Source organism: Camponotus vicinus, unplaced genomic scaffold (assembly GCF_025532165.1).
Source record: "Camponotus vicinus isolate PSW18456_S1 unplaced genomic scaffold, iyCamVici1.0 SCAF_13, whole genome shotgun sequence".
NCBI lineage: Eukaryota > Metazoa > Arthropoda > Insecta > Hymenoptera > Formicidae > Camponotus > Camponotus vicinus.
This window is the reverse complement of record NW_028141949.1, coordinates 14,551,082-14,570,950: the sequence shown is the minus strand read 5'-3', so window position 1 is coordinate 14,570,950 and position 19,869 is coordinate 14,551,082. Positions and strand designations below refer to the sequence as shown.

Here is a 19,869-nt window from a genome sequence, read left to right as displayed (position 1 = left end):
TTAAATGCTTTTATTTGTCGCGAGGCCACAAAAATAGTTTATAAAGAGATAAATAAAAAACAATTAATTAGTTTTTTAATTCTCTAAAATTGAGATATTTTCAGACTCATATATTAAATTTAAAAAAAACATATAAACAAGCTCCACATTTATTTAAACGTGATACAATAAAATCACTTAAGAGTCTCCTAAAATTTAAGGAAAAATTATTTATGTTAATTATATAAAAGAATTTCTGAGTTTTAAAAAAAAGATAAAAATGCATTTTACATAAAAAGAGCTTTTTACTTTTACATACTCGACATTCGTCACTATTTCAAACAAGTAATGCATATTATTCCATCCACGATGTGTATCTCAGAAAGAAAAGTCATACTGTCAGATTGAGTGAAATTTCTCCCGCGGGATTTATAGGAATTCGCGGAGTTCAACTAGTTATTGCTGTCTGAAGTATTTACGGTTGCGCGAAAAACGAGAAAAGATGTAGCTAAATTGTGTCTTGTGCGAGATGATATTCTTCAAATCGAAACACACGTGCTGGCATCAACATTTAACATCATTCCTCGCCATGTACAGTCGACTCGAACAACGATTGTTTTGCATATTACACAAACTTTGATATGTGATATGCTACTGATAGGAATTTCCCTTTGTTGACAGGATGCGTATATCATTAATTGCATTTTTAATAATAATATAACACAATGTATTTTTACTGTCGCGATATTAATCATCAACATATTACTATAATTTTCTAAAATCTTTTTATTTTAGCCTAAAAGAGAGACTTATTGCAAATCTTATCTTTAATTTCTTTAATTTAAAGCAAATTCTTTCTTAAAACTTTAAGAAACGAGTAGGTTTTTAATAAAACATTAAGAAACGAGTCCTTTCTTTTCCTGTCAAAAGTCGACCGTTGAATCGCTCAAGTGACAAACTCGAGCTTACTGTCTTACGGATTACAAAACTAATTTAGTCGTTGCGCTAATAAAAGTGTCCCGGGACTCCGAGAGATGCACCATACACTTTTAAAAACTTAAACGGTTTTATGGAACGGGAAATGTTCCGAGTCACAATTTGTTACCGACGCGACGATAACTCGTCGCGAAACTTGTAACTTTTAAATTTTATGAAACAGCCATTAGCCCGGCGAATGCCACAGGTGGAGAACGAATCATTTCAATTTCGTTAAAATCCTCTCGGTGCGGTACTCAATGCAAATTGTTATTCCACTTATGCATTTCTGAATGCGTTTCTTTCGCTAGATTGATGCAAAGGATTTGTCTCTATTGAGTTTTTGTCTCGCATAAAATTATTGTGCGATTTGTGAATCTTTTATAAAAAAAAGTGGATTAAAAAAAATGTCTCGTTAAACGGAACAAATGTATTCTCGAGTCTATGGCTCATCCGATTAATAGAAATTGTTTCGAAATTTTTTGTCTTTAATTTTCTTTATTTACGAACGCAAGAAACACACTTGGCACCAAATAAATATTTCCGCACGATACACGTTTCAAAATTTCTTGACCTGTTTTTTCGTGCGGACAATACTTTCGAGTTTCATTTACCTCTGTAACCCGCCCGCCCATCGCTGCTGAAGAAGAAGGAAGTTTTAATGGCCTGGCCAGAAATTTACCGTAGTTTCCTAATGTTCGATTTTTTTATGTGAGGTTTTGTACGGTTCCTTAGAAATGTAATGCGACCTCCCGAAAAGTCCGTGAGAATAAATAAAGATCTGTCGTTAAAATGGGACACGATGCAATACTTTGCAGCGATATTATCGTAGAGCTAAAAATATTTTTCCCTCAAATTTTCGTACATCCAACTACTTTTTATTTTTTTTTATTTTTATAAAATTTTCTTTTTTTTTTAATTATAAAATTTTATTTTTTTAAATTTTTATAAAGATTTTTATAAAAATATTATTATAAAATTTTATAAAAATTGCAATAATTTTCACCTCTATTTAAATTAATTGGAGGAAATTAAATTCGCGATAAAACATCCGCTTTTACAAATTAAAATAATCTATCGTCCGATAATTGTTACAATTAATTATCGCTTCCAAATCGATAAAAATAAAGAAATATTTTATTCTATTGTAAATAATTTTTGTATTTTTTTCGCTAAAAAAAGACTCGTATAAAAAGAGGTCAATATACAAGATGAGCACAATGGCAGAAATAATACACCTAAGTATTTGCCTTTTATTTCTAGCAACTCCTTCGGTATTTTAATAAGAAAAGGAAAAAGGGAAAAGATATCCGCGCGAGCAGATATTAAAAAAAGTTAAAAATACCACTTCGCGATGATAAAAGTCTTCGCTCTACTAAAAATGTCTTCGCTATATTTTCCGAAAAGTCAATATCTTATAGTGAGTTATTGTTCCGCCGATCGCGCACGGGGCCATCTAACTTTTTACCATGAGGCAACCACAGCGTCCGCAGAATTCGTAGACGAGGAGAGGATGAAAAAGAAAAAGGGACGACGAAGAGGGCGAGAAGACATATTTCTTGCGCGCCAATTCCCAGGTAAATAGATATGTATGCGCCCGGTGAATTTAATGAGCGACAATACGAATAACGCCCGCAAATTGCAGCCGTTACCTAACGAACAAAAAGCCGCCCAATTAATAGCCGCGGCGCGCTGCTGCTGCTCGACGTGATAGTTACTTTGATTAATTTGAATAACGTCGATATCGTTGATGGAACAATTAGCGCAGCTCGCGCGCTATTCCACTGCGGACGGTAACTTCTTAATTATACGCCACGTAAAAATCATCTTATGTAAACGTCACTTAACGCTGCTATCCATAATGCACGAAGTTCTAAATCATCAATCGTATTATCCGCAATTGCGAATTCCTCCATTAAATGCAGCTTTATCATACAAGGATATATCGAGGCACAATTTCTATAAAAAGATTTTTTATAAAGTATATATTACATGAAATAAAACATTATTTTTTCTTTAACAATTACATGCTTAAATAAAATTTTATTTTTATTAAGAGATTTTTCACAAAGTAGACTTTCCTAGCTGTATATGTAAAATCTTTTATATCAATCGTTAAAAAAAGTAAAATTTTATTATATGCAATTAAATTTTATTTTTAAACATGCAATGTGTTGAATAAAAAATAATTTTGTGTGTATTTTTATTTACTACAATTATATGCTTCAGTAAAATTTAACAGCAACGTGTAGCAATGTTAATTCATTGATATAAAATAATTTTAGCAAGAAATAAAATCTTCCTTTAAATTGTATTATAAGAATAAAATAATTTCAGCGAAAAAATCTCGCATTAATCTACAAAAATGAGACGCGATTTTTCAAGGTATGAGAGAACGGTAAGAATTATCTACCCCCAATGATTCCTCTTGGTATGAAAATCTGAAATCCTCGGGGAACACGAGAAATTTTCATTACACCTTACAGTTGTACGGCTGCTAATAATAGATTAACGGCGTATTCTGCGCGGATGCAGGCTTCTTACGGTATCCGGGCGCATTTTTTATCGACGGTCATCAAGGCCCATCACAGACCAGGTCGTGACGAGCACTAGAACTCGCAGAGAGAGAGAGAGAGAGAGAGAGCAACCAGATCCGCGACATTGCAGTTCGAGTGGGACGATTTGTCGCGGGCCGAAATGCTCGCGGAAACCCGAGCGAACGAACGACCAGGTCCGCTACGCATCTGTCTATCTCCACTTTCTTCCTGCCCACCTCCTTGTCCGTTCGTCCATCTCTCGCCTCCTGTGTAGTAGGATACACACGTACGGATGTGTACGTGCGCGGGCATAAAGTACACGTACGGACGAGAGAAACGTGTGGAAGGTAGAGCGGCAAGTTTTTACGCGACCATCCCGAGTGAATGACCGGTCAGAGCCGCCTCTCACTCTCGGCACTTCGGATCCGCTCTGCGTCGACGTCTCTCTTCCTCCAGTCGATTACGCGCGAAGGAGAGCGGGATGCACGGAGAGGCGGAGGCGGAGGAAGACGGAGAAGGTGATAGAGAGACTGCAGTTGGTGGTCGACTTTGCAACGTGGCGCGAGTTGCATTAGGCGTTATACACACTAAGTTACGATTTATACGAGGGGACAAATGCTTCAGCATTGAAATACGTAGCGTCGTAATAAAAGTAAATTTGCGAAAATTTAAATTACGGGAACGTCATTACGGAAAATCAAGAGGGGGAGAGTTACTCTGCAGAAAGATAGTTGCGAGCTTATCTAATTTTCTCGGGAAGAAATAGATTTAATCAAGTATAAGTGAAAGAAATAAATAACGCAGAAAATTCCGCAAAATCGTAGCTGCAAAAATTCGTCGTCCTACTTATTTTCTAAAATTATTTAAACTAAATTTATATGATATATTTAATACAAGAGACACACTTTCCACATGTGTCAATATTTTTTTAGACACTTTTTTATTCACCTGCTGCTTATTGTGATAATAATAAAACGTATTAACGTTGTAAAATAACTTCAGGAATCAGATTGTGACGATATTCAATGTATCGAAAATTAAATAAATCAAACTCGATTTAAAATAAATTACTCGAGTATCAATTTAGATTTTATCTAGTTTGATTAAAGAGAGAATATCTATTTCTAATTTACATTTTTTACGGTTGATTATTAGAAACAGAGGCTATTTCATCGTTTTCTGTGTGAAACTATCGATATTTCTTGACAATTGCGTGTGATAATCAAGGTTGACATTTTCTACAATTTATGCAAGCGATTAATGAACAATCATGTTAACAATTAATCTATAAAAATATATAAATATAAAAGTAACTGAATTTAAATCTGGAAAGTGATATAATTATATAAATGATATCGCATAATTGTGTTACATTCGTTAAAGCACAATGAGATGCACCGTCAATATGAGAATCGGATATTCTCTATACCTAAATACCGAGTATCCGTTATTCAAGTTTATATTCGGGTAACTATAAAGTCAAGAGTTCGATTCAATCGATTTTCGATATATTTGATGTAGCCACGGTTTGTGATTCCTAAGGGTATTTTACATTAATACATTATTGTCACAATAAGCTCGCGCAAATAATTAACGTGCGCTTAAATTAATTACAGTACATAATAGTTAAATAATTGTGTCGAGTCTATACACTTTTTCGGGCATCCGAGTAATCAGATATGAATACAATGCTATTACATACGCCATATAAATTGCAATTTAATGAGAGAAAGGTTCTTGCTTCTCATTAAAAATAAATAAATTTTTATCATTAAGCTTTTAATTAATGGCACTCTAATAAAAATATTAGTAATAACTGTAACTAAAGTTAAAAAATTAATATTCTTTCTCGACATATCTAATTATACGTATATCCAATATCGATATGAAAAGTATTCGATAATTCAATAAACATCATATATAATATTGAAGTGATCATTGACCGCGTTTTGCTCCGGGAAGAAAAAGCTTCACCGAATACGTTTTCGATATTTTCAATGCAATTGTATGCGCGGCTATGCAAGAACAAACTCAATGCTATTCATTTCAACGCTACGTCTGAAAAAGATCACGCAGATAGGGGGAATTTCCAAAACATTTATCGCGTTTTGTCGCAAGCTTTGTTAATGCAACACTGCAAAAAACTCCGAAAAATGCAAAAATCGCACCAAAAAAAAGAAAAAAAAAGAAAAAAAAACAACTACTGCAAAAAGATAAAAAATACAATGTCGACGGGATATAATAGTCACTTTCGAGAGATGCAGAAATATGCTTGTTAATAGGATCTGCTATTATATATTTTTTTATAGAGATCAACTCTGAGTATCTGTATTAATAGAAAAAAAATCAAAATTCTTTATAACATATCGAAGACTCCAATTAAATATATAGCAATCACAAAGCTATAATTTTTCAAGAAATTGTGCAATAATATTCCTCTCAAAAATATTGTAATTTGAAGCTATATTTACACACAAGCTTTTACAGTTATTTACATTATATATAATTGTCTATAGATTATAATGTAAAGACTTATACGTGTTCACTTAGATGTGTTGTTTTTCGATCTTCGCGTATTGGTGTTCGCATTCAATAGCCAAACGATTCAATAGATATCCAGTTGTCTCGATTCTTGCGATCACGAACGTTCTATAATAATTTCGCTTTAAATTGTTCGTACAAATATGTATAAGTAAATTTTCATCCTCAATAGCAGTAACAAAGAACGCGAAAGAAGTGTGCGTTTTTCAATATTTTCTACATTATCGGTTCGTCTCAATTCTTTCAATTTTCTTTATTATTATTTTTTTTTAACATCGTTTCTAGGTGCATTTCTGCACGTGACTATTCTCCGTAAAAAGAAGATGCTTCTCGCTCTTATTTTTTTTTTCTTACTATAAAATACATTCGAGAGATACAGCGCATATGCCGTATATATAATTCAGAGTATAAATAAATCGAGATGTCATCGAAATTTCGGCGAGAGATATGTCGAGTTTCATTTTTCGAATGATATCATATTGACTCTTGAGCAGCGAAGCCCGACGATGTCAGGGGAAACGTTAGCCACCAAGCATAAATTATGGATTATCAGTGCGATGCCGATAAGTATTAGTTTAGTTTGAAATTTGTTAGCTGAGCCGGAGCATCCTAGATACGGCTTTCGCGAGCGGAAAAAAAGTGCGCGCGGCAAAGTTAGATGAATCATGAATAAATTTACGCGCCGAACCTTTATTTTCCGGGGGAATGATCCAAGTTTCTTTATAGTATATATATATATACTCTCTCCTGACGCCGCGGTATAATCCTGGAACTTGTACCTTGTGGCCGAGCATAAATTGCGCGTACACGTAAATTAAGTGTGCTGCCGTTCGTCGAAATTTACGCTCGCTGTATTAAATATCGTCGTCGAAATGAATTGCTCACCGTAATCTACCTGTTAGCAAAGTAATACCTACGCTGCAGCGTCTCGCAATATGAGACAATAATTCCTGCTTTCCTAAGAGTTCACCGAAACAGCTGATCGTGATAAGTCATAATGTATGACGTGAATTATTTCTGTCTTTAGTTTATTCAAAAAGATCGATCTACCTGATTCAGAAATTATCAATAAAGTAATTGTCATACGTCCTGTCAAAATAAATGCAACAATGTATCACGTGAATTATTTCTGTCTTTAGTTTATTCAAAAAGATCGATCTATCTGATTCAGAAATTATCGATAAAGTAATTGTCATGCGTCCTGTCAAAATAAATGAAACAATGTATCTCGCGAATTATTTTTGTCCTTAGTCCATTCAAGAAGATTGATCTACCTGATTCAGAAATGAGCAATAAAGTAATTGTCATGCGTCCTGTCAAAATAAATGCAATAATGTATCACGTGGATTATTTCTGTCTTTAGTTTATTCAAAAAGATTGATCTACTTGATTTAGAAATTATCAATAAAGTAATTGTCATGCGTCTTGTCAAAATAAATGCAACAATGTATCTCGCGAATTATTTTTGGCCTTAGTCCATTCAAGAAGATCGATCTACCTGATTCAGAAATGATTAATAAATTAATTGCCATGCGTCCTGTCAAAATAAATGAAACAATGTATCTCGCGAATTATTTTTGGCCTTAGTCCATTCGAGAAGATCGATCTACCTGATTCAGAAATGATCAATAAAGTAATTGTCATGCATCCTGTCAAAATAAATGCACGATTTTCTAAAATCGCAGTCTTCCTAGTTAGACTTTCGCTTGAGAAAGTTTCCCTCTTTGAAAGAGATTGAATCTTCTATTATCTGGTCTTATCTCGTAGACAGGCGTAATACTTATTCGTTCGAGTTGACAGCAGCACTCGAGCAACTAAATTTGCAAATTTACACGCTCAATCGGAAGCGACTACAGACTCAATTAGCCCTGCGGAAAACTTTAATGGCGGGATTACGATGTCAACAACGTTCTTCTCGCGCGAAAGACATTCCGCGCGCTGAACGAAATTGTTGTTTATCAAAATGGCAGTCTTCCAAATGCGCGGCTTGCCATCAAGTTTTCAGAATCACGTCAAATGCTTGGCTATTTAACTCTGGTTTATTTACTTTGCCGTGCATCTCTAGCTTAACTTCAATTTTCATTATCTCTAAAATACGAGCTGCTTCTCAAAGTTTGAGAGATTTTATGATTTCAATTTTTAGCGCATTTATGTATCTTTGTATAATTGAGAATAGAAATAAATTAATTAAAAATAGAGTATAACTTTAATCTCGATTTATTCTTTTCAAACTTGCTTTTCAATTATTTGTAATTCAAAAGTCACAGAGATGCCTTAGGGATTTTTTTGTATAAAGGAGAAATCAAAGAAAGAAAGTTGATAAAAACCCTGCATAAGAACAATACAAATATCGAGAAGAAAGGTGTTTATATTTTACATAATTGATGTGATATGCATACTCATATATTACGCAAAGTGCTGTAGGAAAGTACAACGAAAGGGTTGTCCTCGTTTTAGAAAGAAACATGATTATAGCTACTTTTCTATAACCACATATTATTACACAGAACGAAACAACTTGTCGCGCGCCACGATAGTCTGCACTATTTATTATTAATCCTGAATATTTGCTCTATATATTAATAAGTGCTCTATAATATGCAGAAATCAAAAGCAAAAATATATAAAAAACGTTTCAATGTACGTGTAATAAACAGAAAAATTCTAGAACAATTATTATTCGAGTTATGATGAATCTTTTTGGGTTAAAATTGTCATTTAATTAACGATTATGATTTGACTATAAAAAATCCATCTCTGATATTACATGATATAATTTATATGCAACTGTAATTTAAGATTTCCTAATTAAATTTAATTTTGATCCCCATGATTGGATTAACATATTGTACACGCGTAGACAATACACACGATGTACACGAAAATATCACATATTTATATATCTTGTTATGAAATGCAAATTTCTCCCATAACAATTTAATGTTAAATTTTATGTTCCCTTTTCAATTTACAGCAAATTGCTCTGCCGATGTAATATTCGATATATATCATTATTCTTTATTCAAGTTTTTTTTTTTTTTTTACGATAAGCGAAGCGCTGTCAGCGCTTTCTGTACTGAAAATATTCAAACAAACGCGAATGGAAAAAGTGGATTCAATAGCATCGCGTATACTTTCGCGGAGCATATCTCACATAGATTCGCGATACAATTCGTCCAATTTCATTTATCGATATTATGTTATCCTAAATTGACGATTAATCTATCCTCGCGTTCTCGTAAACATCCTGTGCGGAAAAATTACTTTACGAAAAAATTTATCGCTCACTCTTTCATCTGCGGATAATTTATTGCGAAAGTAGTAATGCAATTAGTCGCAAATTATAGGTAGGTTGCGAAATAAATCGTGATACAATCGACAAGGAAAATTCCCGGCGAGAAAGAAAACAGAATAAACATTGTAGAATAAATCTCCGACTGATCGCGTGATTTCGCGAAGCGGAATAACTGTTACAAATGGTATGCATCTATTTTCGTCTATCTGTTATGTTATACAAATAAAAATCGAGAAAATTTGAAAAAATTTGAAATGTAAAAAAGCCGAAGATTGCAATCCGATAAAAATCGCTCGTGTAGAATCAAGTTTATTCCCCCATAAAAGGATTATTTGAGGAAACGATGACCGGAAGCGCCTTCTCTTCTCTAAGCAATACCTAAACTGCTCTTAGACTCGCACGATATATCGAAGGAGCTTCGCGGATCTTTCCCGCCGTCTTCCATTACAGCTAAATCCTTCAAATCGAAATCGATCGCGATACATTGCGAGCGCAGAGTGACTTTTACGATTCTATTTTAGGTGGGAGTGTTATTGGGACTAAAGGGGTGGAGGGCTGTCTCCGATCGATCTCCTCTCGCTACGTTACGCCAGTTCCAAGAGCCGCCACCAAGATTCACCTCCATTCGCGTTAACCTCCTTCTATTTTCTGCGGGTTCTCTCGAGTGCCAGTTCCTCGAGCAGAGTTTCGTGAGTTGCGTCGTTCGCGATCAATATCGCTTTTGTGACTTCTGCTCCGCAGTCTTGAGGAGCACTCCACGTATACACATACAATAGTTTCGTAGAATTAATTGAGGCAATGAGTTGTGCGAGAGAAAAGAGCCAAGGGGAAATCTCGGAGTGTTAGTAGAAAATAAATACTAATCACGCATCTCAATCTGATCGGATCGAACATCATTTTCCCCATCCTTTTATCCACAAAATATAATCATTATCTCGCATCTATCGTACTTATTCCAAAGTGCCTGGAGAAAAAGCAGCCTAGTATTAGTTATTACATATCAGCAGCCCTTCTTATAACATTATAGATGATTGCGACGATTTTTGAAATATGGCCAGCCGAGGGGAAAAAGATTAGAGAGGCGCGAGGCTATTTAAATCTTCCTGTCGGTCCTCCAATTTAAATCATTCTTTGTCGAGCTCTAGATATTGGAAATGGTTATATAGCGTTATACTCACCTGGTCGACGATCTCCGTTAGGTCGTGCAGACTTACGTTGTAAATGGCGTTCCTGCAAAACGAAACGAGAGCGTTAAATCCTCCCCATAAATCGTGCCCGTAATCTCTGCGTCTCTACGCGTCGGCGATTCGGATCGAAGCGCGAGTAAGCACATTAGTAATTATGGATAAGGCACGAGGAGTTGAGAACAGAAGAAAAAAAAATCGAGGCGAGAATTTAAGAAATGCACTGAGAATAATTTCCAAATGGTATAATAATAAAGATTTTTTTTTTTTAGGGGAAGGAGACGATTTCGCAATCCCTCCGATGGAGTTGCATGCGCGAAAGAAATGAAAGTGCGAAGAGATAAATCAAGCGAAAAAATTGAAAGGACGAAATTGGAGTCGTAAAAGATTCGCGCTATATATCTCGAACGTAATTGATTTTACGACTCACGAACATTGTGCTGACCGTTGGCGGGAAACATCGATCGGGTGAAAAAAAATTAAATTATTTTTTGATCTGTATCAAATTTCCATTAGCCGATGTATTTGGATCAGATTCCGCGAAAAGATACGCTTTTGATCCGCAGCCCGTGGCTTTGCCCGGCCAGATTGATAAAATAATATCAGAAAATGGACAAGTTACATACGCACAACACAGAAAACGACAAAAGCGAGGGAAGCCGCTCTCTCAAAATACGAGATACATTTTTGAATGAGAACCCGCTTTGTTGTCCTCTATCGATTGAATCCCTAGTGATTCGATAACAAGATGACACTCCTAGTCTTTGTAAGTTCTCTAATCAATTTAGAGTCGACTGTTTCTCAACAAACACTAAAGGACCAATAATATTTAAATTATTATTAACAACTAAAATAAATTTAGACTTCTTTTTTAAGAAAATTAATTAAAGATAATATGATATCCCGCAATTTAATTTCGAATAACTTTTAATGGGATTTTCTCTTAAAATTTTCTGACTTAACAAGGTGATTAATGTTAAAAATCGAAATTATACTCGGTAAAACTTTCGCTAAAATAGTTAAAGGGAGAAGATTAGCCGAGAAATCCTCAAGAGCTCAACCCGATATATCGCATTGTCTTTCCATACAAATAAATCGCACACGTAAACAACTTTTCTGCTACTAGTACGCGTGATGCTGCGTCACTCGCGCTGCTGATGCGTAATCGAATGAATGACTCCGTCCGTCAGCCACTTGGAACTCGTGGCATCAATAAGCGGAGAGTCTAGCCGATGACTATCTCATTTATGTAAGCCCCTATGAGTAACACGAGGGGACGACGCGGCAAAAAATCGAATCATGTAACAATTACCTGGCACCAATCAGAATAGAGGTTGCTGCACGATCTAGGAGCTTGAAGTGCTCCACGTGGCTCTCATTGCCCAGGAATCGTTGGCCCATTACCTCACCTGCAACAAAAGAAAAGGCGTCCCGTTAGATTTTTGAACGAATAAAAATCGTGATTAAAAATAAAATATGATATTTATAAAGATATCGAGAAAAAAATTGTAGCTGGTTTTCCAAAAAAATCTAAATGATGATGTGTTAAAATTAATACGAAATAAAATTAATACGTGTTAAAATTAATACGTTAAATATAGATATTCATGCTAGAAATATATTTCTTTCTATAACCGTATTATTATTATTAAAATTTCAATTCTTATTCAAGTCTTCTTTTGTCAAAGATTAGCGATCAACTGAATGAAACTTTAGTCCTACACATAATACACCTCTAGTGACCTTGTACCAGTGAGTCATTATAAATTCAAATGATGTTTACGTTACCGACAAAAAATAGCCTTCTATTTTGAACGCTCAATAGTATGAATATCTGTCTCTAAATATTCATGTAATTTATAATATTATGTGTGTATAAAATGTCTTGTATATAATTTATTTCTTAAATTAACAATTATATTACAATTGTTAATTTATAATTGTTAATTTATAATTGTTAATTTATTTCTTGAATTAACAATTATAAAGATATCGAAAAAATAAATTTAGATTTGTGTAAAAAAAATTGTAAAAGTAGTACGTAAAATTAGAAAATAGAAAATAGAAAACGCAAAAATAAAATATCCAATATAAGTATTCAATATGCATTTCTTATAAAGTATTCAAACAGTATATGTTCTCCGTGAATTGATCAATCATGCATTTGAATCATGATATGTGTCTGACTTTGTGCGCGATCTGCATCTTGTTATTCCTTACGTTTGCGAATCAACCATTCATATATACATTATTATTCTATCACACCTTCGCGCGGTATACACATTAGTCATATATGTATATAAACATAGATATATACAGACAAAACATACGTATGTAAAATTCTAAAATTCTCTTCATTAAAAATTATTTGAAATTAATTGTTTTTTCATAAAAGCGAGAGATGCCTCTCATTACCTGAATTTTCAACGTCAAACATTTTCATATTCGTATCGCGAATGTCAAGATCCAATATATGTAAATTAAAACTCGACAAGTCCGAGATACCTCTGTAGAATTCACGACGGAAACGCGATGTAACAACCGCGCATCTCGCCGACAGAGGAACTTGTTACGATAAGCGGTGGGAATGAAAAGAGGAGGAGAGGGCGGGGGAGGGAGGGAGAGATGCCGAGAAGATATCCAGGAAGCACATGTAAAAGAGTGTAAGGGAGAGTATCTCTTAGCCTTTAGTCGAGACGATAAAGCGCCGCGCCTACTTTGTACAGCAGCGGCTCTCTGTATCCGATTCTCCCATCCCCCCGATTTCCCTCCCTCTCTCCTCCCGCAAACTACCACCGACACTCTCCATATCCGCTTCACGACCCTTTCTTCCTTCTTCTCTATCCACCTACAATTGCCGAGTCCCTTCACCTCGGCGATCCAAAGAACGCTCTTCCCTCTGATATTTCACGTTATGTTTTTTCACTTACGTATATGCGACTGCATTTATAAAGCATGTATCGGGAATAGAGAAGAAAGATAAGAAGGAGAAGGAAGAGAGAATAGGAGAAACATTTTTACGATCATTTATATGTTAATACGACGTCGAGAATTCTTATGGAATCAAATTCTTTGCAAAACTTGTTTAATTGGAGACAACTTTATAATGAATTACCACGTAATACTTTTTACAGCCGTATAAGTGCAATTGTATCATTTTATGAAGAATCGAATGAAAAAAATTGTTGATAGAGAATACTTTTTTAATTGTGAGAAAATTATCCTGTTTATAAATTTAAAAAAAAAGATTAAATAAAAATATGCGCTCTTAAAATTAATGCTTCTCTTATTAATGACTTTTTAAAAAATTATTTCTTTAATATACTATAAATTAGAGCAATGTTTATTACGAGAGGACAAGTCATCTTTCTTGCAAAAATACATGCAATAAAAGTTTGTATCTATAACAAAATTTTTTATATGCATGTATAAGCAGGAAACATAATGACATGTATTCATAAATGTTGAGAAAGACGAAAGAGAAGGATTTCAAATAGTACTTGAAAAATCGTTATAACAAAAGCTTAACGTTTCTATCGAGTAGGTACGCAAAATCGCGCGGATCAGTTTTCCAATACGTTAATCGGCTCGGACAACATCCTCGTGTCACTCATCCGTTCTCTCTATTCGCAAAAGCAGACTGTCGTCAAGATCTATAAGAGCTCAAAAATAATCTTACTTGCATATGATTGCAGAAGGGACGGCTATTTTTTTTGCATGGTTGTTCGCAACGCGTTTCTTTTTTTACAATAGTAATAAAAAAATTGCAGACCGTAAAAGAGGAAAAAAATTCCTCCGATCGGCTTTCTTTCCACTTTCGATGGTTTAGTAGAGCTTTTAGTTTCCTTAAGAGCATATTCCATAATGTATTATTATTTTTCATATCGAAAATTTGTTGCTTTTTCTCAAGAGAAGAAAGATTTACGAGAGAAGAGAAACGAATAAATAATTATTGATTGTTAAATAGAAAATCATTTTTTTCATTTTCATTTCCGGTATTGCAAGACTTTGATATACATCTAATGTGTGTATAAATTGAAAATTATCTTATCCGATAAAGTTTATCTTCATTTGAAGATTTTCCTCAAATAAACCAGGTAGCTAAATACCATCTAATCAGAAATTCCAGTTAATAAAGTCATCCGAGAGTTCTTTGATCCCCCAAAATTGCTAAATATAATCATCCACGATATTATAGTTCTATCCATCATTCAGGTGAATAAAGAGTACCGGGCGAAAATATGTTCTAAACTCATTTGCAAGGCGAACATATTTTCACTTCAGTATACGTTACCTTAATTTTGATAGTGCTGTTTTTTTTTCTACGATCGCGATGCATATGGATGCAGTTTCTAGCTACGATTGCCTGCGGGACGTAAGTGTACGTACATACATACATATGCATAAATGTGTATACATGTATTGTAATCACGGGGAGGGTAAGTTTGGCACGCGCCAACTTTTACGACGTAATTTCTTATTCACGAGCGTCGTCACCGCCTCAGATCGGCACGCGACTGATGCAGATAACGATCGATTTTCGCCTCAAGAATATATATATGATTTATGTGTCGAAATTATATTCAGTATCTCTTGAAAAAAAAACCTATTAAATGTATACCTAACATTTTCATCGAAAAATCGACACCGAATCCGCGGATAAAATAACGTTCAGTGATTCTAAGACACCTTGTATACCAATCGCGTATACGGATAGCACGAAGACCGTGGCATGGATAAACGAAATTGACTTCTCGACGAGTCGAGTCATTTTCGAAACGTGTATTGATATCGGCTCGTGGCTTACGAATCCTGGCTCGCATTGACTCGAATCAATTTCCTTGGCTGGTCGATGCTTATCGACAACTCTGCTTCCTCTATCAATGTTCAGTTCGTGATCGATTGAACTACGTTCGTTTAATTTTCATCGCGTAACGGTGGATCCCCGATTGGAAGCAGGACGTGATCGCAAGATTTTGATCTACGAGTATTGAAATTGGTAATTAAAATCAATTAGCAATTGATGGATAAACAAAACTAGTAAACTTTACAAAAAATACGCTACATTACTTTTTATTTTTTTCAAGAAGAGACAAAGAAATCTTTTATTGTCATTTTTAAAATATATATAAACCACAAATTGCGGCACAAACGAAAAAAAAGATAATTACCTGGAAAAAATATATCAAAATTGTAAAATAAAATTTTCTTTAAATAAGATGTATATATTTAATTTTATAACTTTGATATTAAAACTGCTATCAAGTTTGACAACACATATGAGATAATATAAGATTTTTTGAAATTATCTAAATTTGAAAAGAGAAGAAAAAATTAATTTCTTAAAAACTTTTATAAAGAGAGAAATTAATTTTTAATTTTCTCGAAAACAAAAAAATTTAAATATATTTTATTCCACAATTTTAAAAAATTTATTTTTTCGAAGAAATATACATATAATATAGTAATAAACAATTTTGTTTCGCCAAAAATTAAATTCTAATAATGTTTAAGGAGAAGTTTCAACCGATAAAAGAAAATTAATTTAGTAATATAAATAAAATAGAGTCAAAAAATAAGACATATGTGTTACATACAGTAGGGATATAAACGGAATAAGATAGTTTCCAATCGAGTCCAAATGTTAGATATAAGAAGTCGATCTCTTTTATACTTTTATACAATATATACACACACACATACACACAACACAATGTTCCAAAGTGCATTACTTCTAATGCTCGAAAGTTTTGTTGGTTTACAGTTACTTTAGTTACTTTGCACTTTCTCGTGTCTTCTCTTTTTCTTCCAAGCCATTTGCTTTCCATGAGGATTCTGTTTCAATTTTTGAGAATAGGCGATTTATGATTTATTTTTTATGCTTTTTTTCTTTCTCTCTCTCACAAGCAAGAGATGCAATTTGTATTCAAATATATTCAAAATAAATATTATTTCTTTCCTCCTATATTACACATTTATAAATAAATACAAAATTTTAAATAATTGAATAATATAAACGTAAGCATTTTTTTTAAAACTTGGAATAACCCTTTATAATAATATAACAAAAATATTATACACACATTTATTAGTATATATTATAACATATTTTTAAATGGATAAATATACAACGTAAATATTAAAAATATAAAATAAAATCCTTTCGAAATCAATAATAAATAACCGGTACATAAAATAAAATAAATAAAATTACAAAGAGCGAAGTAAGAAAATAAAAAAATCTAGCTTAATGGAATTAATATGCAAGTCGAATGCACACATATTGTGCGTAAACACATATACACGATTCGATCGAGTCTCACACGTAGATATAATAAGCCTTTATTTGTCCTATAATTTTATTTTAATAATATTACTCCACATAATTTTGCCGTGTTATTTCACTTAAGCTGCTAAATACAAAATATATACCTACTCCCACGGACATTTGCATTTATATTGGCTTATTATACGCGCGGCCTGTATTACTCAGCGAACCGCCACCTGCACCATCGCCACCTTTATCCTACGTTTATTCTACTTGGCACATTTTTACGCAATCGATACGTTTCCAGTAAAGAATTTAATGCTGATCGAATAGCGGATATAATTTTTTCGGTCCAAAGCGTTCACAATATGAATAAGCTATTACTCTTTAAAGCAGATAATTATAATTAGCGTTTATTAGCGTAGCAAGCTGCATCGATCTGTAGCAGAAAATTTTAACTGTCATTTATACAGAGATGACCTCGTGCAAAAAATGCTCTCAAAATTTAAAGATTTTTATCTACATGCACATACAGATATTTCAAAAAATTAAAATTAAATTAATATTTTATATAAATTTATATATATACATATGTTTGTTAATATAGCGTATAATAAAAGAGAACAGAAGATATAATTCAAGATAAGGAAACTTATTCTGCGCGTGAATTAATATTTTACAATATAAAAGCTTATTATTCTGACTTTCTTCCAAAGCTTTCCTTCACATGAATAAATAAAAATGAAATAATGTTTCTTAAGTATTAAATATATATTTAGAAATATTTAATTTTAATTTGCTAGCTTATATCAATGTTTTAATCTTCTTTTGTCAATAATATAATATTTCCGTTCATATATATATGTCTTATATTATATTTAATATTTCAAATTTTATTACGTGACTTTTTGCTTACGAATTTTTAAATCGGAAATTAAATTTCACAATTTTTCTTTCACAAAGTGTTGAAAACTCTATAGATTTTAGCTAATTAGAGAATAAAAACTTGATGCGCAAAAAGATAGTAAAACCAAATTATCGTTTATAAATTTAAAAAATACCTAAAACATTCGAAAATTGACTATAAAAATATTTAATGTGAAAAGTTTTATATCATAAATAATAATCTTCCTGTATTCGCTGAGGAAAGATGTCAAACTGTGATTAAGGAAATATAGGTGAAAGTTATTCGCTAGATTTTATAATCATCTCTTATATAAACATCATTTAAAATATCATTTTTATGAAAAAAATAAATAGAAAATATATATTATATATATTATATATTAAGGGAAAAACAGAAAATAAATATTTCTATTTTATAATTTCATAATGTAAAATAGATACTTATTAATACCCTAATTTTGCTTCTTTCTAATTGCAAGTGTCTATTATAATTTACCGCAATCATCAAAAAAGGACCAATTCACGGTAAAAAAGTGACAATTCTTTTCTCGTATGCAAAGTTAAAATATTTGCATTAATTTAGTGATAGAAAAAGTAAAATAAAAACGGAGACATTATGTAATAAATTATTTTTCATTATCAAAAAATACATGTTGGAAATACTAATTTTTGATCGTTCTATCAATGTCCACATGTTAGATGGTTCGTGTCAAGCATGCTTGGTGGAATCTCAGTCGATTCAAGCTCGAGCCATCCTTGGAGCTCGATTGTCGGCGACGCGCGACGGTCGGACGTGCGGTGCCTATCTACCGATCTATCACTGTGGTAATTAAGTCAAACAAAGGCAAGCGTGACGATCGATTCGACCGTGCAGCAGCGACAAAATGTCACGTCGCTGTTCTCTCTGCTTCGTGCACGTCGGATAAAACAGCCTCGCTCGATATTACCGAGGTTAAATATCGCGAGACAAGTCGCAAGCCGTGGCAAGACGAGAGCATCAAATGCTTGTCTTACATATCCATCTTCCACTACTCGACTACTACTACTACTACTACCACTACCGCTAATACTCTTAACATAAATTTTATATCGACAACTCTTGAACATCGTGCGCGCGCGCCAAAGGTTCTAATTTTCCGCGAGTTTCTATCTTTACGTAAATATTATGCAAGTAGATAAGCACTTTTGCAAGAGAAACTATAACAGAAATTAACATTTCTCAAATAAAACAAGATATTAGCATTTTTCGAATAAAGCAAAAATAAAGAAGATGAAATTTTAAATGTTTCGAATTTTCGAACTTGCAACTTGCATTAAAAAAATATCAAGAAAATTATTTTTCTAAATTTAAGTGGAAATTTGTCAAAACAATATTTAACATTTTTTTATAAAAATTTTTGTATAAAAATCACAATATTAATTATATAGAGTTGAAATAGTATGTATGAGAAAATTTTGTTTAAATTATATAATAAAATTTTGTTTAAATTATATTAAATTTTGTTTAAATTATATAATATCCTGATATCAGAAGCTTAATATAATATTGGAAATTAAAATGTAATTTCTACAAGACCTAATCACATTCATGTCATCGTTAAGCATTCAACCCGTCATATAAAAACATATAAATATTAAAAATTAATGGAGATATAATTATAAAATCGATCAAAAATACATATTCGAAATAGAAGAGCGTAAATGCACTGCATATTATATTTCTTTGATGAGCATAAAAAGAGGTCATTTGTGTACAGTATATCGAATAACGTAGTTTGAGAGATGTTTAAGCAATCAAACATTGAGACATATCGCAGAATGAACATATATTTCATTGGAAAGATAAATAGAAAAAAATATAAATTTTCGATAAAGATTTAATTCAAAAAGCGCTCGCATTAGTCATTATGTGGAAGAAATATCGGAATTTTGCATCGACGAGTATATTTATAGACGTCGAGAAACAAGTTGCTGGAATTAATATTTACATATTTTCCTATTTTTCAAGTAAAATTGCTAGGCGTACATATCTTTCTATTATTCATATAAAATCGTCAACGTCATATAAGATATAATCAATGTAAAAGAATGTATGCGAATTATATATATATAAATTCTTTTTTTTTATTTATTAAATGCAAGTTAGCTGCGGGAATATTTCGATGTCTAAAATTCATAAATTCG

General features: G+C 32.8%; 1 protein-coding gene across 4 annotated transcripts in view; it reads right to left on the bottom strand.

The window, feature by feature from the left end:
- Positions 1–19,869, bottom strand: part of LOC145964348 (semaphorin-1A) — a 202,272-nt gene that overhangs the window by 67,899 nt on the left and 114,504 nt on the right. For all 4 annotated transcript variants that reach the window (XM_083086990.1, XM_083086993.1, XM_083086992.1 and 1 more), the window contains 2 exons: positions 11,824–11,920; positions 10,506–10,557 (listed from right to left, as the gene is read on the bottom strand). In XM_083086990.1, coding sequence (XP_082943116.1) covers positions 10,506–10,557; positions 11,824–11,920 — 149 coding nt within the window. The remainder of the gene's footprint in view (positions 1–10,505; positions 10,558–11,823; positions 11,921–19,869) is intronic.